Consider the following 25,294-nt stretch of genomic DNA (forward strand, 5'->3'; position numbering starts at 1 on the left):
AAAAACGATGTGCCACGTGTAACGGGGAACACCATTCAACCCTACATGGACACCCCAGGTTGTTTTGCGAAGAGCAAAAGAAAACAGCAAAAGGCAAAAAGCGATTACACGGACAAGAGGATCTACCCACGTTACTGGCCAAGCCGACCCTCGTCCCAACCGTCATGGTCAAAGTGAAACACGATGGCAAATGGCACAAAATGCGAGCCATAATAAACCCGACCCGAAAAGTGACCATGATTGCGTCAGAACTGGTCCAGAGTCTGAGGTTACCGAAAACGTACCTCGACTCGTATCGTATATGTAAAGTCGTAATCGGATCATTAACTGATTCCGACTGGCACGCCGAAGTTAACTGCCTATTGACGCATGATTTACCGACCCGACCTATAATCGTGACTTAAGTGGCGAAATCATTAAAAGTTCGACCACTTAGTCCTAGCCGACCCTACATTTTGGAAAGACGACAAAATCATGTTGGAACTGGGAGCTGACATCTACCCAAGATTGATGAAACCCGGCTTATTCAACCCCGATAACAGCACCGTGATCGCACAAAACACCGCACTCGGTTGGACTTTAACCGGTGCTTGTGCGATTTAAAACCCAAGTATACCTCCAACCCGTTCATAACATTAGTCATTTACCCAATTCAAAATAGATCTAAAAATCTTTTTATTCGCAGACACTGCAAGGCGGCCGGGATGTTCATACCAAATGAACACATCCCTGCATTGTCCTCCTAACTCGTCTAAATACGAATTAGAGGACAATGCAAAAAACACCCAACAGCGCCAACATAACAGCGAAGCACCCAACGAAACAAAAAGACACAATCAAACCAATCACCACAGTGAACGGAACGGACATAGGCGCCAAAATCAGCAGCAACAACATCAACAAACTTTACAGCAGCAGCATCAGCAGTTAGAGCAAACCTACAGCAGCAGTATTAGCAGCGACAACAACAACAGCAGCAGTAACAGAACAAAAGGTCTCAACGCGGGAGTAAAAAACCATATCAGGTTATTTTAAATATAATTAAATTCTTAATAATTGTAATTATACTCATAAAACCCCACACAATTATACACACCCACTTGTATTTATCACCCCATACATATATTTTATATTTATTCAAATACACCAATTGAATTGTTACCCGAATTCTAATAGTTTTTATTTTATTTGGCACACCGGCAAATATATCGTCGATCACCCCGACAAGGGATATTTATTTGTTTTGAATTCTTCTTCTTAATTGGCGTAGACACCGCTTACGTTAGCAACAGCGTGTCAGTCGTTTCTTCTTTTCGCTACGTGGCGCCAATTGGATATTCCAAGCGAAGCCAGGTCCTTCTCCACTTGGTCCTTCCAACGGAGTGGAGGTCTTCCTCTTCCTCTGCTTCCCCCGGCGGGTACTGCGTCGAATACTTTCAGAACTGGAGTGTTTTCATCCATCCGGACAACATGACCTAGCCAGCGTCACCGCTATCTTTTAATTCGCTGAACTATGTCAATGTCGTCGTATATCTCGTACAGCTCATCGTTCCATCGAATGCGATATTCGCCGTGGCCAATGCGCAAACGACCATAAATCTTTCGCAGAATTTTTCTCTCGAAAACTCGTAACGTCGACTCATCGGTTGTTGTCATCGCCCAAGCCTCTGCACCATATAGCAGGACGGGAATTATAAGCGACTTATAGAGTTTAGTTTTTGTTCGTCGAGAGAGGACTTTACTTTTCAATTGCCTACTCAGTCCGAAGTAGCACCTGTTGGCAAGAGCAATCCTGCGTTGGATTTCCAGGCGGACATTGTTGGTGGTGTTAATGGTGGTTCCTAAATAGACGAAATTATCTACAACTTCAAAGTTATGGCTGTCAACAGTGACGTGAGAGCCAAGTCGCGAGTGCGACGACTGTTTGTTTGATGACAGGAGATATTTCGTTTTGCCCTCGTTCACTGCCAGACCCATTTTCTGCGCTTCCTTGTCCAGCCTAGAGAAAGCAGAACTAGCGGCGCGGGTGTTGAGTCGCCTGGTCTGAAACCTTGTTTGGTATCGAACGGCTCGGAGAGGTCCTTTCTGATCCTGACGGAGCTGTTGATGTTACTCACCGTCAGTTTACACAGCCGTATTAGTTTTGCGGGGATACCAAATCCAGACATCGCGGCATAAAGGCAGCTCCTTTTCGTGCTGTCGAAAGCAGCTTTGAAATCGACGAAGAGGTGGTGTGTGTCGATTCTTCTTTCACGGGTCTTTTCCAAGATTTGGCGCATGGTGAATATCTGGTCGGTTGTTGATTTTCCAGGTCTGAAGCCACACTGATAAGGTTCAATCAGTTTGTTGACGGTGGGCTTTAATCTTTCACACAATACGCTCGATAGAACCTTATATGCGATGTTGAGGGGGCTTATCCCACGGTAGTTGGCGCAGATTGTGGGGTCTCCTTTTTTATGGATTGGGCATAGCACACTTAAATTCCAATCGTTGGGCATGCTTTCATCCGACCATATTTTACAAAGACTGCACTATTTATAGTCTATTAAAATTACTTACCGTTCGAGATCCGATCCCTCGTTGGGAAATCTAAATACTGTATTTCCCTCGCTGCAGCCCACAATGCACTTTTTCCATATTGGTGTTTTCGGCATTTTCGCTGTAAATTAATATGGGATTTATATATAATTATGTACGCAAATTACTTTTATGGTACTTACGTTTATATTTGCTGATTATATTTATTATGATTTATACTCGTATATGTATTTAAACAATCCTCATTCACACTTGTTCTTCACTACTTCACTTTTTACTAATTATTTTTTCTGCGAAGAAACGATGGCCGTTATGAATTCCTCCATTCTAATATTATTTTGGCGGGATTTCAATCCGGTCGTCTCTTTTCTTCCAATTGCGAAACGTCAAAACCTACCCAATCCAGTCAACTGTCAAAGTTCGGTAGGTGAGCGGCTCTCACATTTCCAGTGACAGGAGAGTCGGGCATCCCATTATTCCTGCTCCCAACGAATGTAAAGAACAGGAATAAAGGGATGTTAAACTTATTCCAGTGTGGGAGTGCCTCAAAATTAGCGTTTTTTTTTTATAACATTTTCCATTATGGCCAGATTGAACAAAATAACAATTTTTGGGCATTTATCAACCCAATACCCAACATTTAGTACGAATAAAAATTACTAAATAGTGGTTATTTATTATATGGAGAAACTATTTAAATCTTTTTAAAGAATATTATAATAACTGACTTTGGTCCTTTCAATACCCAATAATAGGATTTAAGCTTGTTAGCTCTCAATCATTAAATGTTTTTAATCATTTTCCATTTAAAATAAAACGATGATACTTCAAATTACAAAACGTTTCATCAAATTCCTTTAAATTTCATAAATTTATTTAATTTTCATTGTTTTACATTTTTTATAAATGGTCTTGAGGGATGCAACAAATCCCTCTGTTTACACATTTTTTTGTAAGATTTCAATCTGGCCATCGCTTCCAATTGATAAACGTCAAAACCTACTGAACTCAATTTGCTGTCAAAGTTCAGTAGGTTTTGACGTTTAGCAATTGCTCTCTCACTTCCAGTTAAACATCTCTTTATCTCTGGTAAAGAATTTCGTTTTGCTTGTTTAAATTTTTGCTTTCAACTAGGGCAGTGATGCCCAAACGCACACTACCAAACTGTGTGCTTGTGTTGGAGTATGAGAGAGATTGCTGTTCCACCCAAAAAAAAATACAAAACTTTAGTATTAATTAATATAAAAAAATTTTGAAAGTGATTCGACAACTTTTACAAAATTGTGAAATTAATGAAATTTCTTATTAGTTTTTTATCAATTACAAAAATAAAGACAGTTCACGTGTCAAAAAGAAATCAAAATTCAAAAAATTTTAAATAATGAATTTATGTTGAAATTTTCACCTCAACGGCTGTATCAAAAAGCTAAATATTTTCATGGTTTTGAACCAACTTATCTAAATCTATTTCGGAGCCGCAAAACTTTATACGAAGTAAGTCTTCAAGGTGCCGATCGCTAATTTTATTTCTAGTATTTGATTTTATTAATTTCAAAGTGGAAAACGAAACTTCGCAACAATAAGTAGTTCCAAACATTGAGAAGAGTTTCCACATTTCGTTCTTTAATTTCGGATAAAAGTTGTCGTTCAGATTTTTCCAAAACTGTTGCCCAGTTTCACGAGGCAACAATAAATCACCTTTTAACATAGTACTCCCTATTTCGTTTAGTTATGTGTTTACAAACTAAACACTCAGCATTACCGAAAAAGTTTTCGGAAAACAAAAACTTGTTTGTCCACTCAATCTTAAACATAGTAAAATTGTTGATCAAGTGATTTTCAAATGCACATTAATTTTCCACAATGTATAGAGAGCGCTTGACTAATATGTACGTGTTAGCGGATCTGTGAGAGAGCAATAAAGTCGCCCGCCCGCGGGCTAGGTAAAGCGCTTCACTGAACTAGGGAATCGCTTGTATGTGCCATGTATGCATCAGGGATAATGGGATGCCCAATTTATTCCAGTGTGAGAGCGCCTCAAAATAAGTGTTTTTTATAACATTTTCCATTGTGGCCACATCGAACAAAATAAGAATTTTTGGGCATTTAAATTTAAACACCCAACATTTATTACGATTGCAAATTATTTTATACTAGACTTTTAATATATGACGAAACTACTTAAATCCTTTTTCATGATTTTATGATATATTAAAACAACTGATTTTTGATATTTCACTACTCAATAAGGTGAATTAAGCCTGTTAGTTCTCAATTAATAAAAGTTTTTAATCATTTGTAATTGAAAATTAATTATTCTATGCATCACATTGCAAAACATGAAATATATGTATTTAAATTTCGAATTTTCTTTGATTTTCATTGTTTTAAATTTTTATTAGCGATCTTGAACGGCGGCAAAAAATTCCTCCGTTCACATATATTTATACTCTCGCAACAAAGTTGCTAAGGAGAGTATTATAGTTTTGTTCACATAACGGTTGTTTGTAAGTCCTAAAACTGAAAGAGTCAGATATAGGGTTATATATACCAAAGTGATCAGGGTGACGAGTAGAGTTGAAATCCGGATGTCTGTCTGTCCGTCCGTTCAAGCTGTAACTTGAGTAAAAATTGAGATATGATGATGAAACACGTATTTCTTGGCTCCATAAGAAGGTTAAGTTCGAAGATGGGCAGAATCGGCCCACTGCCACGCCCACAAAATGGCGAAAACCGAAAACCTATAAAGTGTCATAACTAAGCCATAAATAAAGATATTAAAGTGAAATTTGGCACAAACGATCGCATTATGTAGGGGCATATTTGGACGTAATTTTTTTGTAAAAGTGGGCGTGGCCCCGCCCCTGCTAAGTTTTTTGTACATATCTCGGAAACTACTTCAGCTACATATGTCAACCAAACTCTATAGAGTCATTTCCTTCAGGCATTTCCATATACAGTTCAAAAATGGAAATGGAAATCGGATAATAACCACGCCCACCTCCCATACATGTTGAAAATCACTAAAAGTGCGTTAACCGACTAACAAAAAACGTCAGAAACACTAAATTTTATGGAAGAAATGGCAGAAGGAAGCTGCACCCTGGCTTTTTTAAAAAATTGAAAATGGGTATGGCGTCGCCCACTTATGAACCAAAAACCATATCTCAGGAACTACTTGACCGATTTCAATGAAATTCGGTATATAATATTTTCTTAACACCCTGATGACATGTACTAAATATGGGTCAAATCGGTTTACAACCACGCCTTCTTCCAATATAACGCTCTTTTGAATTCCATCTGATGCCTTCTCTGTATAATATATATGTATGTACATTAGGAACCAATGATGATAGTGGAATAAATCTTTACACAAATACGGTATTTGAAAAATAAGTAAATGACAGATAATGAAATCTCGATTATCACTTTATCATGCGAGAGTATAAAATGTTCTGTGACACCCGAACTTAGCCCTTCCTTACTTGTTTTGGTATAATTTCAATCTGGCCGTTCCAGTCATTCCAATTGCAAAACGTCAAAACCTACCCATTCCAGTCAACTGTCAAAGTCGGTAGGTGAGCGGTTCGCACATTTCCAGTGAAAGGAGAGTTGGGGATATCTTTATCTCTGGTATGCATATACATATGTATGTATTTATGTATGCTTTTGCGTTTTGCCCTCAGCAATTCAATATTGACATGTAAACATAATTATGATATGAGTATAATTTTGTATGAATGCATGCATCGTAATATAAGTTAATTTGGATAGGTTTAATGAAATATAGTAAATTTACAACAATAACGATTTCATTCATAAACGCAGGCGCAAATTCCTAATAAGCGACCTCGGTTCATGCCCGAGCATGCCTTTGTCAACAAGCGTCTTTTCGCGACGATGGCAAAAGCTAAAAATCACAAATTGAACAACTTCTAAAATATTATTTTAAATTCTCTGCTTAAAGCATAGAGAAGGTGCAAATTGAATTCTGTATGATGTTGTATGTGAATTTAAGAAAGTGTTGGTCACTCCATCATATTTATATCCTTTCCCTCTCGCTAGTTTTCTTTCATACAAAATGATATGCATTTCTTGGAATATCACTAAGAAATTTAACTTCTTCCGCGCGTAGGGACTCCACGCACCAGTTTTTTTATATATAAATACTGATAGGAACGATACAACTCACTTGTATTTCCGCCAGGGGTTTTGGGGACAATTTGAGTGTACGTGGATTTGAGTGAGTGTGCGATTGCGGCCTCTTTTCCCAGTGTGTGCGTTTGTGGCCTGTTCTCCCAGTCTTTTATAGCAGGAACAGTGAAAAACGCTACTCCCTTCCTCAGTTGCCGTCAGAGATAAAGAGATCCCCAACTCTCCTGTCACTGGGAATGTGAGAACCGCTCACGTACCGAACTTTGACAGTTGACTGGATTGGGTAGATTTTGACGTTTTGCAATTGGAATGACTGGAACGGCCATATTGAAATTATACCAAAGATCCCTAATAAAAATTTGAAACATTGAAAATCAAAGAAAATTCGAAATTTAAATATATTTCATTAAACCTTTTGCAATGTGATGCATAGAATAATTAATTTCCAATTACAAATGATTAAAAACATTTATTAATTGAGAACTAACAGGCTTAATTCACCTTATTAAGTAGTGAAATATCAAAAGTCAGTTGTTTTAATATATCATAAAATCATTAAAAAGAATTTAAGTAGTTTCGTCATATATTAGGTTGTCAAAAAGGTCTAGCGGTATTTTCGCTAGTTGGCGCTAAAAGCGCGTAATTCTAGCCTTATTCGTCGCATCATGGGTCATGCTATACCTTTCTGGAAAGCTCATTTCACGCGCTAACACATGTTTCATTGTTTCTTTTAAGTCGTTCGTGAGTTATAGCGTCGCAAACATTGAGCAAAATAAAGAGAAAATACGGCATATTCTACAGTACTACTACGATAGAGACAAAAATGCATCTCAAGCCACCAATAAAATTTATTCAGTTTATGGACCCGATACAGTTTCCATTTCCACCGCACAACGATGGTTTCAACGTTTTCGTCCTGGTGAAGAGGTAGTCGAAGATGCGCCACGCTCCGGAAGGCCTGTCGTCGAAAATTGCGATAAAATCGCTGAATGCTTTAGAGGCTTTAAAAAATCGATTTTTGAGGATTTTTTTGGGAGGGAAAGAAATAATTGATTCATGAAAAATTTCTAGGCTTTATAGTTATATATTTGAACATCTTTCACAAATTTATTGGATACGAAATCTTTGATATTTTGCCTTTGCGAAGCAATTGCCCGATGCATCTCACATGTGCATTTATCGGACGGCGGGTAGAATGTAGGTCGCAATTTCTATCAAAACAAAATATTCAAAGAGATTCATATTTTTTAATAATTTATCTTCTAGTTTAACTAAGAAAATTCCAAAAAGAAGTGCAAAATTTTACAAATTTTTAAAAATTGAAAAAAAGTGGTTTTGACCAAAAAAAATTACTTTATCTTGTTTAAAAATATGTTCAAACTTGACTTTTCTTAATTTTTTTTGTTTAAATAAAAGATAATTTTATGCCAAAGATACTAAACTTTGCCCCAATTCCATAAGACGTTTGGTTTTTCTCTATCTTGCCCGACAATAAAAAATAATCATAAACATGGAAAACCGGGAAATCACGCTTCAAAGTTTTCGCTTTTGCCCAAGCGCATATATCTACTAAACGCTGGGTTACTATTTCCCTTCTAGCTTCGATAATATTTCGAATTCCCATCTATAACTTTTGGGACATATTCTTATATATTTTTTAAAGATATTTAAGCAAAAAAAAATTTATTGTTCAGAATTTATTGATCTTAAAAAATATGAATTGACAAACGAAAAGTGATAAATATAAAAATAAAATTGAGAAAAATAAAAGTTGGAATAACTTATTAACGAAATACAAAGAAATAGATAAAAGTGCTACATTAGAAATAAATTCCAAGAAATGTTCCGCTTGCCTGTTGCACATGTTAACTCTGTGAAGAACGAACGCAAAATGGATTTTTGTGTCGTGTATGGGCAAACGAATTCATACCGATCGAACGCACTTGTGTGCTCGTGTATGGGCACTTTTACGCGATTATAGCCGAGTTAACAACTGCGCGCCAGTCGTTTCTTCTTTTCGCTACATGGCGCCAATTGGATATTCCAAGCAAAGTCAGGTCCTTCTCCACCTGGTCCTTCCAACGGAGTGGAAGTGTTCATTTTCCTTTGCTTCCCCCGGTGGGTACTGCGTCGAATACTTTCAGAGCTGGAGTGTTTTCATCCATTCGGACAACATGACCTAGCCGGCGTAGCCGCTGTCTTTAATTCGCTGAACTATGTCAATGTCGTCATATATCTCATACAGCTCATCGTTCCATCGAACGCGATATTCGCCATGGCCAACGCACAAAGGACCATAAATATTTCCCAAACCTTTCTCTCGAAAACTCGCAACGTCTACTCATCAGTTGTTGTCATCGTCTAAGCCTTTGCTCAATATAGCAGGAAGGGAATTATGAGTGGCTTATAGAGTTTGGTTTTTCTTCGTCGAGAGAGGACGTTTCTTCTCAATTGCCTACTCAGTCCGAAGTAGCACCTGTTGGCAAGAGTTATCCTGCGTTGAATTTCCAGGCTGACATTGTTGGTGGTGTATACACAGGTTCCTAAATAGACGACATTATCTACAACTTCAAAATTATGACTGTCAACAGCGACGTGAGAGCCAAGTAGCGAGTGCGACTGTTTGTTTGATGACAGGAGATATTTCCTCTTGCCCTCGTTCACTGCCAGACCCATATGTTCCCTTGTCCAATCTGGAGAAATCAGAACTAACGGCGCGGGTGGTGAGACCGATGATATCAATATCATCGGCACACGCCAACAGCTGTACACTCTTATAAAAGATTCTTCTCGGGTTTATTCTGCAGCTCGAATTATTTTCTACAGCAGCAGATTGAAGAAGTCGCGCTATAGCGACTCACCTTGTCTAAAACCTCGTTTGATGTTGAACGGCTCGAAGAGGTCCTTCCCGATCCTGACAGAGCTTTTTGTGTTGCTCAACGTCAGTTTACACAGCCGTATTAGTTTTGCGGGGATACCAAATTCAGACATCGCGGCATAAAGGCAGCTCCTTTTCGTGCTGTCGAAAGCAGATCTGAAATCGACGAAGAGGTTGTGTCTGCCGGTTCTCTTTTCATGGGTCTTTAGTTATAAAGTCGATTTCTATTAATCTGAATGTACACATATAGAAGTGGTTATCGAATTGCGTGAAAATACTAACTTTTCGTGTTCAAGCTCATTAACCTTCCTCACGTTATTGGAGTTGTCATACTACCATTGCATTTAGAAAAACTCGATATTCCTATTTCTATTAATTTATATATACACATAAGGCAGTGGATATCGAAATGAGTGAAAACACTAACTTTACATGTTGAAGCTCATTAGCCATATTCATGTTATTGAAGTTGTCATACTACCATATCTGCAGTGCATTTAGAAAATTTCGATAATCCTATATTTATCTCTAAATTCGATTTCTATTAATTTGTATATATGTATACAAATAGTAATGGTTATCGAATTGCAATAAAAGTCAAACTTTTTATGTTCAAACTCATTAACCTTTTTCACGTTATTAGAGTTGTCATAATGCTATAGCGGCAGTGCATTTGGAAAAATTCCACAATCTTGAATTTAGGTGTAAAGTCCAATTCTGTTAATTATTATATACACATATAGAAGTGGTAATCAAAATGCGTAAAAACACAAACTTTTCACGTTCAAGCTCAATAACCTTCTTCACGTTATTAGAGTTGTCATAATGCCATAACGACAGTGCATTTGGAAAAATTCCACAGTCTTATATTTAGATGTAAAGACGATATCTGTTAAGTAGACTCGGTCACGCGTTGCTGTGGCTAAATTTTTTGTTATATTACTAGAGTTTACTACAATACTCTTCACGGGGAACAGTTACTATTTAATACAATGAAATTATTATGTACGAGCGAAGACGGAAACGTTAACCCTTTCGCTACAAGTTTTTTTAGTTGGCCCTAACAACAACAATCAATGCTCGATTTGAAAAAAAAATATCACAAAAGTGTTTTTTGGACTGTATCCATATGGATACATACTTCGCTTATGGTAAAGAAAAATGCTTATTATTAAAAGATTCTATTGGAATTGATTGAAAAAACTTTTTTAACATGCATATAATCTAAAGGAAGTAATAATATCTTACTAATAATTCATATATTTCATAAATAATGATATTCTTTGAGCAATTTCTTGATCCGTTGGAAATGCACAGCAAAACATTGCACATTGAGCATCTGTATCTTGTTTGATCCTTACATCCTTTCATTTTGCATCTTCCCTTGTCTGTTGTGTGTTCCGGCCAATGTTGATTTCCGTCATATCGTGAAGAAGTTGAAGCAGTAGTAACACGCTTTTTGTTTGTGGTCGTGGGAGTAATAGGAATATCTTGATTTAGGCTTGACGTTGGGCGTCCTCTTTTACGGGAACATGCCTGTTGATTGGACCGAGCTAAAAGCCCATTTGCTATATCGTTGAGAAAGCTCAATAGGTCCGTATACTTATTCTTCGGGTTGTTATTTTCGTGGTCCATTCGATACTCTAACCACGAGTTACACACCGCCAAATCAATGAAATGTTCAAAAATCTTAAGAGTCCACTTCCTAGATCTTATCGAAATTCTGTATAAAGAAAGGAGAAAATCCATTTTATCTACTCCTCCTATTGATATTGTACTCAGATACAATACTTGGTTGTATTATTTCAATATTTTTCTTTTTTTCAGAAGAAAATCGAGAGACTTTACTCACGGGTTCATGGCCATGGATTGATGACACAAGTTGTACAATGCCCCCAACTAACCATCTGAGAAGAAAAATATTATCTGCTCTTTCGACACGATAGTCAAAACTTCCACGGCCTTCTTTCTTCAGTTCTTTTTCAGATTTTAAATTAATTTTTCCGAATCTATTTCCTCTTATAGTACCTGTAGCCCAAATTCCTTTTTGTCTTAAATGTAATACCAAATTCAAAGTAGTAAAATAATTATCAAAAAATAGCTTATGATTTTTTTCCTCAGGAATAGTTTTTGCTAGATGAATCACTATATCAGAACAAAATCCCAGCTTTGAGCCACTCAAAATTGTCCCTTTTCCCTGATATATTTCAAAATCGTAAACTATGTCTTTTGAGCTGCAAAGACAAAATATCTTCATTCCCCATTTGATGGGCTTGTTGGTCATATACTGTCTCAGACAGGTTCTACCTTTAAAGGGGACCATCATTTCATCCACACAAAGATTTTCATCTTTTGGAATAACGCACGCTTTTTTTTTAAACATGTTTATAATACCCTCTTGTGGGTCTGTTGTAAATTTTAAATTATTTCGTACAAAATGGAATCTTTGCCTGAACATATTTTCCGGGAATGACGGTATTACGATACCAATTGTCCAATACATTTCCAAACGCGGATAACTAATGGTACCAATCAATTTCCATTTTTAATAATTGAAGCCTGGTTTGTTGAAAATACCACTTGTTGAAGAAATTCTTCTGTAAAGTACTCTAGAAAATACTCCATAGGTAATTTTGTATTTTTTCTTTGGGTATGTTCCAGAAAAAGATGTTTCTGGACTAGTCCAGGATGCTCTTTTCCAACGTAATTCTTGAACCTTTTTAAATGGAACCTGTGGAGTGTTAAAAATTATTGGCCTCTTCTGAACTGCCCCATCAACTACGTTACTGTCTACTATATCAAAAATCCTATCATCTTCATCGTTATTGTCTACATCAATATCTTCTATGTTGATCTCATATGGACCTTTCCTAGAAAGTTCTTCTAGTATAAAGCTGTTATTTCTATCGAGTGCACCAAATAAATTGTTAATAACTTCAGATTCTTCTGGTTCGTCCAAATCAGAAACATCGGAATTGACAAAATTAGTTAAAATTTTTTCAATTTCAGCGTCCTTTAATTTTCTTGGCATTTTTTAATTAAATAGATGATATCAGAGCTTAAACAAGAACGTCTGTATCATAGCAGCAGCATACGTAAAATGATTTTATTTGTATTGTGTGGTATCATTTACAACCACAACTTGTGTTTGTATCCATGTGGATATATGCAATGTTTAAAAAATCAGCAGAGCTTTTTGTTTGCTTAAACCATAAATTTAATGATGCGAAAAGTTAAAATAAGTACTTTTCTTTATGTTGAGTGTATTTTTCTTTTAAAAAAATGCAATTATATGAATGTTATTTGTAAAATAAAAAAACATCTTTCCAAAAACAAAAAAATAATAATAAGTCAATTTTTAAAAATGCTATATTATTCTCAGTTTTATAAATATCCCAATGTTTTTTATGTAGAATGATTCATAAGGTCTTAAAAAACGGTATAATGTCGAAATGTAAGACAATTCTTTGACTTGGCGTATTTTTAAATGCTTGCAAAGTTGAGTGTATCCATATGGATCCATATGGATACAATATAGCTGATATAAGAATCCACTGGATTGGAATTTGAAAGGGAAGTACTTTTAATACGATTGAACAAAATTTTCATTGAATTTGGCAAGAGTTAATACAAAATAATTAATTTAAAAATATTTTTTTAATTTAAATTTCTAACAAATAGTTTTAAACTTTTACTAGTTGGTGCATAATATTTTTTGTTAATCCGTATTTAGCTAATAGCCCTGACAAGCGAGCAAAATTAATGCGCCTTAAGCAACGCTAATGCGCATTTCAATTTTATGGTGACAGACGGCAGACTTGTGCATTTATGTAGACAGCTGATAGTGAAATTTGTTTATTTATTAAAAAAAATGTGAAATAAAAATGAATAAGAGAAATTATATTATTCTATTATTATAGAAATTTTGGTATCTTTGGAAAATCAATATAAATTTTACGAAAAAAATCGTTTATTATTGACCACGTTAGAAGATAATAGAGTGAAATTAAAATTGATTGTAATGCGGAAAAAGTTAAGAATAATGCAAAAATGGATAGCAAACTGTGCATTGTTTATTTTCTACCAGCTAAATATATTAAAATTTGTTTTTGTTAATATACTTGCACATAATTTAATTAGCAATATAAAACTGCTCACCTTTGAGGCTGCAAACGTAAAGGAGGCGGCAGACTTCAAGCGACATCTGGCAAAAAATAGCAAAAATCGGCCATTTTTGAGCAGTGTTGCCTACGCAAATTTGGTAAATTCAGCTAAATGCACGAAATACTTGTGCATTACAAACTTGCGTTAACATGGGTCAAATGCGCAAGTAAATGCAAATTAAGCCCGCTAATGCATATTAGCGCTGTCGTCTGTCAGGGCTATAACACTAATAGATTCGACGGTATTCCCACACGTGAACATGCAATAGTTGCCGGTGAGAAAAACATGGATTTTCCAAATCTAAACCACAAATTGTTTGGCCTTGAGATTTATTTATCGTGATTGTAAAAGCTAGACGAACTGGAAATTATAGCCTCCTGAAGGGTATCGTAGAATCCGATGGTATCATTGGACTACGTGGCAGCAGGACCACTTCACCTTTAAACTTTCCAGACAATATGGTGCCTTCAAAAATATTTCCGTTGATATTTTTGATAGCCAAACTTGCACCATTGCATAATCGAGGTGGATTCAAATTACGCAGGAGAAAAATAGGTGAACCATTCTTTAATCGAAGACTATGTGGTGGCATTCCGGGTATATCTCATTTTCATTAAGATCAGTATCGATTGATTTAGAAGACATCAGATCGCCTGGTAACAACTGTTGTATTTGGAAGTTAATTTCGTCAACATCAACACTTTTGGCTGCCAAAATAGCCCGCCGACTGAGCCAGTTATGATTCAAGTAATTACTCTGTATATTCGGAAAAATACTCTGAATCAATTAATTTTTTTCCTCAAATCATAAATTATCTAGCAGTTTAATGCTCTTTAAACACGCTGTCGCGGTGTCTCTCTGTTCAAATATTAAAAGAACTCAAAAACATGCTATTATAACACATTGAAATGAGGAGTGCAAAATAATTTTTAATAGAAGTTGAATAAAAATAATGAAAATAAAAATATTTGCACAATTATTAAAAAATTAGAGGGAGCTTTTTTATTATTTTTCCATATATACTAATGTGATCAAATTGAAAGGTGACTTTTTAATTTTTACTTTGTGTGTTTTTCAAATCGGTAAGTTGGTAGTACTGTTAGTGACATCTATGCTAAATTTCACTTCAAAATATTCATTAGTATTGAAGATACGCGTCGTTTTGTGAGACTCTAACAGTGAATTCTTCGATTTTTACTATGTCTGAATTTATTGAACAAAGAAGTGCGATAATGCATCATCTCATACTGCATTAGTTATTCGTGACCACATTTCGCCACATTTTCAACAAATATCGCGCGGCAAACACCGCATTCACCTGATTTATCCTTGTGTAACTTCTGGCTATTCAGCAAAATTCACATGACCACTCCAAGGACACCGTTTTGACTCAATTGAGGATATAAAAGCTGAATCGAAGAAGGCTCTGATTGTCATCACGACGGAGGATTTTCCAAGTGCATAGATGACTCGAAAATTCATAGGCATAAATGTATTGCAGCGGGAGGGGAATACTTTGAAGGAAATGAAATGGACAAAATTCCACCTTCAATTTGATCACAGTAGTATATTAATTAATTTTTGGAGATAACATTATTAATCACCGTTATATTATCTGCAAATTGGTAAATACATTTTTGAAAATTGATTAACTATCATTCATAAATAAATCAATAGCATGAGAAGCAAGCGGAAAATAAATAGCTCTATAACCAACTTTAGTTACATACATATGTATGTATATCCTGGAGCCGTACTAAGGCTTATCATCAAATAATAATTTGATAATGTAACTATGTGATAAAACTTTCATGTAAATATTTTAATTTAACATTTTTGAACAATCAAGCACTAATAGTTTAAAAGCTATTATAGTATAATTTCACTGTATTATCTTCACTATAAAATAATTTAATTTATAATTCAGTGTAAGTAACACATGGCCGGTTATGCTAACATCAAAAATTGAAAAAGTAAGAATAATTGAATATTTTATTCCAAATTATTTTTCTATTGAAAGGGTAGCTTACATTTCAATTTATAATCACAATATTATTTTATTTCGAATTCTTTGTCTATTATTTGAAAGTCACAATTATCCGTTAGCTCCAAAATATTCTAACATATGACGCTAACTGTTGGCTGGATTGAGTAAGTATTCAATAAATGCCGCTATGTTAAAAACACAAATTTCATAGCACAATAACTACGTATTGCTGATACTAAGGTATAACCTAAATTTATTTTGTATTTGAATACTAAATAATTAGTGATTATGCTATTAAATTGTAGCTTATATAAAACGTTTGTATTTTTAACATAGCGCCATCTGTTGAATATTTACTCAATCCAATCAATAATTATCACCATCTGTTAGAATCTTTTAGAGCTAACAAATAATTGTGACTCTCAAATAATAGACAAATAATATACAAATAATTTGCAATAACATAATATAGCGATTATAAATTGAGATGTAAGCTATCCTGTCTCTCATGTTGGATCAAATTGCACACGGTGTGCAATCAAATTTAAAATCGGTAGTAGTAGTTTAGGCATCAGTCGCGGAAAATTAACGTGACACGTGGTTTTTATAAATGCATGAACATATAAAGATAAAGATATGTGGGATATATGTATGTATATAAAATTTAATTTACACATACATATTTATGTACATATATGTATATACTCTCATCCGAGGCTTGTTGCTTCCTTTCATTGGTGGTGTTTTTTTTACGTGGCGGGTCCCAAACCCAGCGCACAACCCTATGAAGGGGATGTTTCGCCTTCTCACTTTGATGATGTTGGAGGATGTTCTTAGGCTACCCAGAGGATACTTGGTCAAAGACCGGAAGTAGTGAGCTGCTTGAGCCATGTGTAAAAGAATCGTTTCTGGCCACTCCCAAGTGAATGGCGATCACAGAACTTTCCTCTCTTGCGTGAACTTCTACACATGACTCCATCCTCCAGCCGTTCGATACCAAACGAGGTTTCAGACAAGGCGACTCCCTATCGTGCGACTTCTTCAACCTGCTTCTGGAGAAAATAGTTCGAGCTGCAGAACTAAATAGAGAAGGTACCATCTTCTATAAGAGTGTACAGCTGCTGGCGTATGCCGATGATATTGATATCATCGGCCTCAACACCCGCGCCGTTAGTTCTGCTTTCTCCAGGCTGGACAAGGAAGCGCAGAAAATGGGTTTGGCAGAGAACGAGGGCAAGACGAAATATTTCCTGTCATCAAACAAACAGTCGTCGCACTCGCGACTTGGCTCTCACGTCACTGTTGACAGTCATAACTTTGAAGTTGTAGATAATTTCGTCTATTTAGGAACCAGCATTAACACCACCAACAATGTCAGCCTGGAAATCCAACGCAGGATTTCTCTTGCCAACAGGTGCTACTTCGGACTGAGTAGGCAATTGAAAAGAAAAGTCCTCTCTCGACGAACAAAAGCTAAACTCTATAAGTCGCTCATAATTCCCGTCCTGCTGTATGGTGCAGAGGCTTGGGCGATGACAACAATCGATGAGTCAACGTTACGAGTTTTCGAGAGAAAAATTCTGCGAAAGATTTATGGTCCTTTGCGCATTGGCCACGGCGAATATCGCATTCGATGGAACGATGAGCTGTACGAGATATACGACGACATTGACATAGTTCAGCGAATTAAAAGACAGCGGCTACGCTGGCTACCTCATGTTGTCCGGATGGATGAAAACACTCCAGCTCTGAAAGTATTCGCCGCAGTACACGCCGGGGGAAGCAGAGGAAGAGGAAGACCTCCACTCCGTTGGAAGGACCAGGTGGAGAAGGACCTGACTTCGCTTGGAATATCCAATTGGCGCCACGTAGCGAAAAGAAGAAACGACTGGCGCGCTGTTGTTAACTCGGCTATAATCGCGTAAGCGGTGTCTACGCCAATTAAGAAGAAGAGAAGAAGATTTGTATATACTTGTTTGTAGGTTTTTAAGTTAAAAGATTTTCACAATTTTTGTCTGCTTATGATTTGCCCTTAGCTTATTTTAAGCAATTCTGCTTATACTTAATTAAGTATAAGGGGTATCGCTGGAAATTAGTGCAAGTAAATACTTTAACTTTTTTTTATTGTTGTGGATATAATTTTTATGTTTTAACACAACGGTAAGCATTTATAGGCAATAGGTAGGTTATTATACGTATTACCAAGCTGTTTTGTTTTATTGCGATATTTCGGTTTTTACCGGGAAATTAATTAGTTTGGCAACGGTTTTTTATTTTGATTGAACGAATTTTTTATAAAAACCGCAAATGTTAAGATATTAAACATACATTTAATGAAATAGACAAAATATTAAAAGGAATTGATACGACTCACTTTGAATTCTCCAGAGGGTTTTGGGGACAATATGATTTTATGTATGTGTGTATGTGTGTATGTGTACGTGCGTGTGCTTTCGCCTGTGGCTTTTTCCTCCAGTTCTTTGCTGTGCTTATGCTGATTTGGTGTGCTGGTGTTGTTGTTGCTATTTGATGTTTTTGGTGTCTGATTTGTTAATTCGCACCCGCTCTTTTTATACTGTTGCAGCCAGTTGCAAATATTATTGTTCCATAGTTTTGTTCACCTAACGGTTGTACGTATCGCCTAAAACTAATCGAGATAGATATAGGGTCATATATACATACATATATAATATAAATAATCAGGGTGACGAGAAAAGTTGAAATCCGGTTGACTGTCTGTCTGTCCGTGTGCAAGCTGTAACTTGAGTATAAATTGAGATATGTATAATATACGAAACTTGGTAAGCAGGTTTCTTAGTACAAAAAAAAGTTCGAGTTCATAGATGGGCGTAATTGGGCCACTGCCACGCTTACAAATCGCCTTTGACCGAAAACACAAAAATGATATAACTAAGCACCAAATTAAGATATATGCTGTGCAGAGGATGGCAGTAGTAAAGGGCGCCTGTGGGCAAAAATTTATTAAAAAGTTAACCCCGCCTTTGTCATTCACTCCCAATATATACAGTTTAGTGTTAAAAACTACCAAAAGCGCCATAAATCAATAACTTAATGCGACAGAGACGCAAAAATTTGCCAGCAGGATGGTATGACGCTTTATAGCGACCGGGGTAAAAATCGGACGATGGGCGTGGTACCGCCACTTATTGGTGAAATCCCAACCACGCTTAGTTCCTATATAGCACAACTTTAAATTCGTTCAGTTTCCAGTCCACTAATCAAGAAGGCATTAATATAACGGTATTAAAATTTTCACGAATAATTTTTCAGTGTGTGCCACCTTATGACCAAAAATTGTTTAAATTCAACAAAAACTATTCAAGACCCTAGGTACCGAATATTTGGATCCCAGTACCTATAGTTGACCTTTGATCGAAAATATTGGTCAATGTGTGATATATATAACTGAAATTAAGAGATAATCCTTCTCTTATAATGTATGTCTGTATGTCAAAAATGGGTTGAATCGGACTAATACTTACCTTAAATCCCATATACTTATCATAAAGATTTTCGAACTTCCGGGTGGATTTGTACCGCAAATATCGGCCAATATGTAAGTTATCGTAATGAAACTGAGCTAGCGTGTTTTACTCATAACAGTGTATCTTTCTGACAAAATAGATAAATATGAGCGAAAACTTGACTTACCCCTCATATAACTAATATCAGGATTTTTGAACATCCGGCTGACTTTTTTCAATATGATTCGTTTTTTAGTAACTGCCAAGTTAATAGTATGTGGTATTCGGAAAAATAGGTAAAATCTGGTCGATACTACCCCAGCTGCCATATACTACATATAATGGTTTTCGATTCTAACAAACCTTATGTGTCTGTCAGTATAGGAGTTTTATATGTATAGTACATGTACATATATATAAAATTGCTTGGTTTTCGATCGTCTGGTTGACGTTTTACATCTTAAGGTATTTCCCTGGCCTTAATTCTTACAAGTGGCAAGAGTATAAAATCTTCGGTTGCACCCGAACTTAGCTCTTCCTTACTTGTTATTGTTTTGCACAGCTTAATTTTTTTATTTTTAGTACCTATATTTGTGTCACTTCTCCTTTGAGGAATTTAACCTTATTTTCCGGACTTTTTGAATCTAGCGCTCCCTGGTGGCGCCATCTACATGACGACTGGTGCGTTAGAATTTACTATCTTTATCGATTGTACAGTGAGAATTTCATGCATGGACTTGAAATGTTATGGAAGTGAAGTTATTGCTTTTTAAGTGTCACCATGTTTGTATTATCGGTGCGGAAATGAGCTTCAAACAAAGAGCCAACATTAAATTTAGTTTTAAAATTGGTAAAACTTTTACCGAAACGTTTCAATTGCTGAAACAAGTTTATGGCGATGATTGCCCATCCCGTAGCAGAGTGCACGAGTGGTTTCAACGTTTTCAAAGTGGTCGTGAGGACATAAATGACGATCAAGATGTGGGCCAATCAAAATCCGTGATCACCGGAAATTCCATCGAAACTGTGTGTGAATTCATCAAAAATCAGCCGAAATCATCATTGAAATTCATGGAAATGGAATTGAACATCTCCAAAACATCGATTTATCGCATTTTGACGGAATATTTGGGCTTACCAGAGGTGTGTGCACGGTTTGTTCTGCACAAATTGACTGACGAAGAACCATTTGTTCTGTTTTTTTCTGAGTCCTGTTTACTTTGGAAATCGCCTTGCGTTTTTGGATGTTTGTATTTATATAAGTATGTATGTATACTTCGCCACTGCACAGCACTTTTATGTGGTCACTGCACCGATAATTTTCCTGTTGCAGTGTTTTCACTGTACTGTATGTGTCACTGCACAATTATTTTTTTTTTTTAATTTATTCACCAATCCATAGTGCCTATCACTAGGGCTCGAAGGACCAATGTTTATTTCGTACCTCTTGGTCGTGTACAACTTACCCTTGGACCTTAAATTTTGCACTTCCACTGTGTGCAACTTTATATTAGCAAACAAAATCATAAAGGGTTGAAGTGAAATCATACTTCTTTCTTTTTATTTCACTTTAGTCCCTTTAGTAGTAGGTACGGATAAAAAATGGAGGTTACGTGCTGCTGCGATGGACGTGTGTTCGGCTCGAGGTTTTCGAAAAGAAGAGAAGCTCCGCTTGTAGAGCTGTCGGTTTTAATGAGTTTTTTAGTGTAGAGTTGTAGTGTGATGTTTGCATGAGTGGTGTATATTCGTGTGCAACAGTGTTGGTGGTCTTCTTGTGTGGATCCCATTGGTGTGGTGTGTTGTCGTCCAGTGACGTGTTTGGAAGGAGGAAGCGCTAACTCATTTAGCAAACAGTTTTATATTTTAATATAGTAATTAGTTATGGCACTTTATATGTTTTCGGTTAATGGCGATTTGTGGGCGTGGCAGTGGTCCGATTACGCCCATCTATGAACTCGAATTTGTTTTTGTACTAGGGAACCCACATACCATAGTTTCATAGTTTCTAAATTTTTTTTCAAGTTACAGCTTGCACGGACGGACGGAACGACAGACAGTCAACCGGATTTCAACTTTTCACGTCCATCTCGTTTAGTTTTAGGTGATACGTGCAACCGTTTGGTGAACAAAACTGTAATACTCTGTAGCAACTGGTTGCAATACTATAAAAATGAAAACGAAAACATTTCGTATGTACTCATTTAAACACCTTTGATATTTTAATTTTCTTATCTGAAAAGGAATCAGTAATTTACCGTTAATTGTCTTCTTATTGTTTTTGCCTTGTTTCTTAGACTTATTATAATGTGCTTGTTATAAGTTAAAGTGTCGACGAGGTTACATTGGAAGGTAAAAGCGACTTTTATTAATATTTCAAAATTATGTGGAAATTATGTCAGGACAAAATTCTATAAGAACTCATACCGAGAAAGGCTTCCATTTAATAGCTAATAAACTAAAAATAAGTCAATCGGTGGTCATACGTTTCTAAAAAATATGCAACACTCTTAGGTGCCGTCCTCGATTTTCAATAGATACAGATGCTCGAAATATGGTATCTAATATGAGAAAGGACAAGTTCTTAAGGCCTAAGGTGACTTCTTTGGAGATAAATGAAGTCCGTAAGTGGAATGCACAAAGAGCACTTCAAAAAAATATGGTATGTTGCAGCAGGGAAAAAAACTTGTGTTGCCGGAGATAAATGTGAAGGCATATTTAAGTTTTGCCAGGCAGCACCGAAATTGGACGATAGATGACTGGAAGCGGGTAACTTCGTCAAATGAAATCAATTTCAATAGATTTCAGTCCGATGCAAAACAATATTGCTGTTGCCGGCCCGGTGAATCCCTCAAATGACACTACGTTAAGCAAACGGCAAAACACAGTGGAAGCAATGTAATGGCTTCGAGCCGTTTCAACTGGTGGAACATTGGACCACTGCACAAAATAAAAGAAATAATGAACAAAGAACAATATTTAAATATATTAAAGGACCGTCTACCCGATTTTATTGATCGCTGTTCTAACAATGAAGCTGAAATAGTGTTTCATAAGAATGGAGACCCGTAGGACACTGCAAAAGTCGTGCTAGCGGAACAGAATATCCAGTTGATGAAGTGGCCGGCTCAAAGCCCTGACCTCAACCCAATTGAAAATGTATGGTCAATAGTTAAAAGCTCCATCAATTCTCGAAAATGTTTGGCAAAGAATGCTTGAGGAGACGCGCTTTATACCCAAAGAAGTTTTGGAAAATCTTGTCGAAAGTATTTCAAAACGTATGGAAAACGTCATAAGGGCTTATGGACCAAATATTAATATTATAGTACAATTCAATTTAACATTCTTGTTAGCATATAAGAAAAAGGTACACCCTGCCAGTCAAAAATGGTGAAAAAACTAGTGAAAGACTAGGTTTTCAAACCATCATAACTCCGCCATAGGCGCTGTGCAGATTCTAACCACTTTGATCATATGAAAATATTTGTAGAATTCTAAGCAAATATTTTAAATTTAATTTCCTTATTTCTCTTTATTAATTTACAATTTTTACAGAATTAATTCTAATTGCATTATTACTAATAACACTGTGTAACATTTTTGGGATTATTGTCTGGGGGGTGAGAAATTCGAAGTCACGGTGATGATACTAGGTCAGTATAGTAAAACCCTCAAAGGGTTTGGCGTTCGTATGTGTCAGCTTTTTTTATGACCTTTTAAATGTTATAGTGAACGAAAATTGGGTACCAAATATAGTGTGTAAGAGCTGCTACTACCGTCTAATGGATTGGAAAAATAGATAACAGTGGTTCGCGAGTTATGTTAAACTACGTTTTTGCCAAAATGTTAAAACTAAGCGAAAAAGCATCAAGATAAGGAAAAAATTTAAAAGGTCATAAAAAAACTGACACATACGAAAGCCAAACCCTTTGAGGGCTTTACTATACTGACCTAGTACCATCACCGTGACTTGGAATTTCTCTCCCCCCAGATTAGCTGTTGTACTGTGTAATCCGCGTCAATTATGGGATATGAACAAAAATTCGCTAAGAATTAGAAATGGGAAAATTTCCATTTCCTTTTCCAGTGGTTTGATGTCAATTCCACTTGCCTTTTGTCAATTCACTTCAACGAAAGATGAACTCAAAACAAATGTTTGTCCGAACATTGGCCAAATTACCGCAACTACGATTGCTTGAGTGCACGCGCAATTTTAGCTTCCAAAATACCGATGTTAGGGACTTAAACTGGAACATTCAAAGTCAAATTCCGGGAGAAATTGAAATTAAAATTATTAATTAATTAATAGTATAATGAAAATTAGCACAATGTCTTTTAAGGATATATTCCCTATTATCTTTAAAAGACTTGGAACATAAAAGGCATTGCATGGCACCAAAGGCATTTAGAATCATAAAATATTTCTCACAGGGCATAATTGGTTTTGCGCTATAGTCCCGCGCGATGTTAATTCGTTGCTGGCTCGACAACGACTGAACGATAGAGCGTAAGCGTACGTGTGAAGTTGGTATGCACAATTGTGCTAAGAAATGCCGACCACTGCTTTAGACACATGTTCCTCAGAATTGAATACTCTCCAAAAGTGACTTTTGCGACAAAGTCGGCGAGGTAGTACGGGCTCTAAACCTGATTTTTCCACGAAATTTGCAATTTTTTGTATATATCTCGTAAGCGTAAGAGCTATTGAAAAATGTATATGACAAACTTGTAGAATAATAGCATTGCTATTGAGGATCATTGCACTGTAATTGCGAACTTACCAATTAGTTATTTCGGTATGATCTCACCAAATCGAAGTGAATCTGCTTTAATCAAGACAGATATAACTCGTCAACTAGAACATGATACTGCCGTTTGCAGACACTGTTTTTCGCAATGTTCCACTACTAAATGATGAAAAAAACAATTTACGTTCTCAATATATTACATTTGTGGAAGACATTGTTCAGTATTTGGCAGGATTTCTTGAATTTTGGACAGAAATCGTAAAATAAAACACAAAGGAAATGGAGAACGATGACGTTCATCACAATTAAAAAATATTTATGTTTTTGTACAAGAATATAATGTTTTCAAAGTTGTTGCTTTACTTCTTTAATGTAAAATATAAAACAGAAAACATGTTTTACACACGGGAAATGAATATTGTTTAGTCACAACAAAAACTGAAACTTCAGGGAGCGTTTGCGAAAAGGCATAAATTTGGGATATAACGGCCACATATACAGTGCAAAATGTCCATTGTTTAAGTATTCTACACAGTATATCGTGATAACGCTGGTAGTTGCATCATAAGTCATATGTGGTTAGTTCAAACAATTTTCGGAGTTTCATTTTAAACGCTCATCGATCGTCCACGATCCAGGAAACTACTAATTTATGTCCAAAGTCAAACTTTTCAAAAAGCACTATATGCCGGTGGTATCGTTGGGGATTCACTGTAGAATACGTTTTACGTATTCCAGACAGACATAGTACTTTTATCAGTAAAGCAATCTTTCTGAATTTCAATTATATGCATTATTTCACACATTTACAGATATTTTCTGTCAAAAGTTTACTCAAATATTGGGGCCCACATAATCGTTACTTAACGGCTTCAACAGTTGTGTTTCGATTCCGACAATTTTTGACCATAGAGTCATATTTCAAAGTCAATATTCGTGTAGTAATTGCTTCATGATTTGTATACCGGAAAGTGAAAGAATCAAAAGGATTTTAAAGTTATGTTATATAATGTAATCCATTTCGAGGTACCCTAATTTTTTCAAGAAAAAACACAGAAATTTCAAATTTAATAGGTAATGTTTATTATCATTCGAAATAAAATTCTTTAACATTTATTTTTTGAAGATTATCTCATTCAAATGTTGGCAGTGGTTATGTGTCCGATGGTTTATCCCTTGAGTCCAATTTTTGATTACTTGTTTGAGCATTTCGACTGGTAGCTGGTGAATGACACGTGTGATTTTTTGCTCCAAGGCGTGAATCGAAGCGGGATTTTCCGCATATACTTTAGACTTCACATATCCCCTCAAAAAGTGATGTCACTTGGGAAGGTTGGAC

General features: G+C 36.0%; 1 protein-coding gene across 1 annotated transcript in view; it reads left to right on the plus strand.

Annotated features, from left to right (window-relative positions):
* Nucleotides 1-425: 425 nt before the first annotated feature.
* Nucleotides 426-25,294, plus strand: part of LOC120779874 — a 30,888-nt gene continuing 6,019 nt past the window's right edge. The window contains exons 1-3 of the mRNA XM_040112228.1: nucleotides 426-610; nucleotides 686-1,025; nucleotides 1,177-1,240. Coding sequence (XP_039968162.1) covers nucleotides 718-1,025; nucleotides 1,177-1,240 — 372 coding nt within the window. The 5' untranslated portion in view covers nucleotides 426-610; nucleotides 686-717. The remainder of the gene's footprint in view (nucleotides 611-685; nucleotides 1,026-1,176; nucleotides 1,241-25,294) is intronic.

Source organism: Bactrocera tryoni, unplaced genomic scaffold (genome assembly GCF_016617805.1).
Source record: "Bactrocera tryoni isolate S06 unplaced genomic scaffold, CSIRO_BtryS06_freeze2 scaffold_11, whole genome shotgun sequence".
Taxonomy (NCBI): domain Eukaryota; kingdom Metazoa; phylum Arthropoda; class Insecta; order Diptera; family Tephritidae; genus Bactrocera; species Bactrocera tryoni.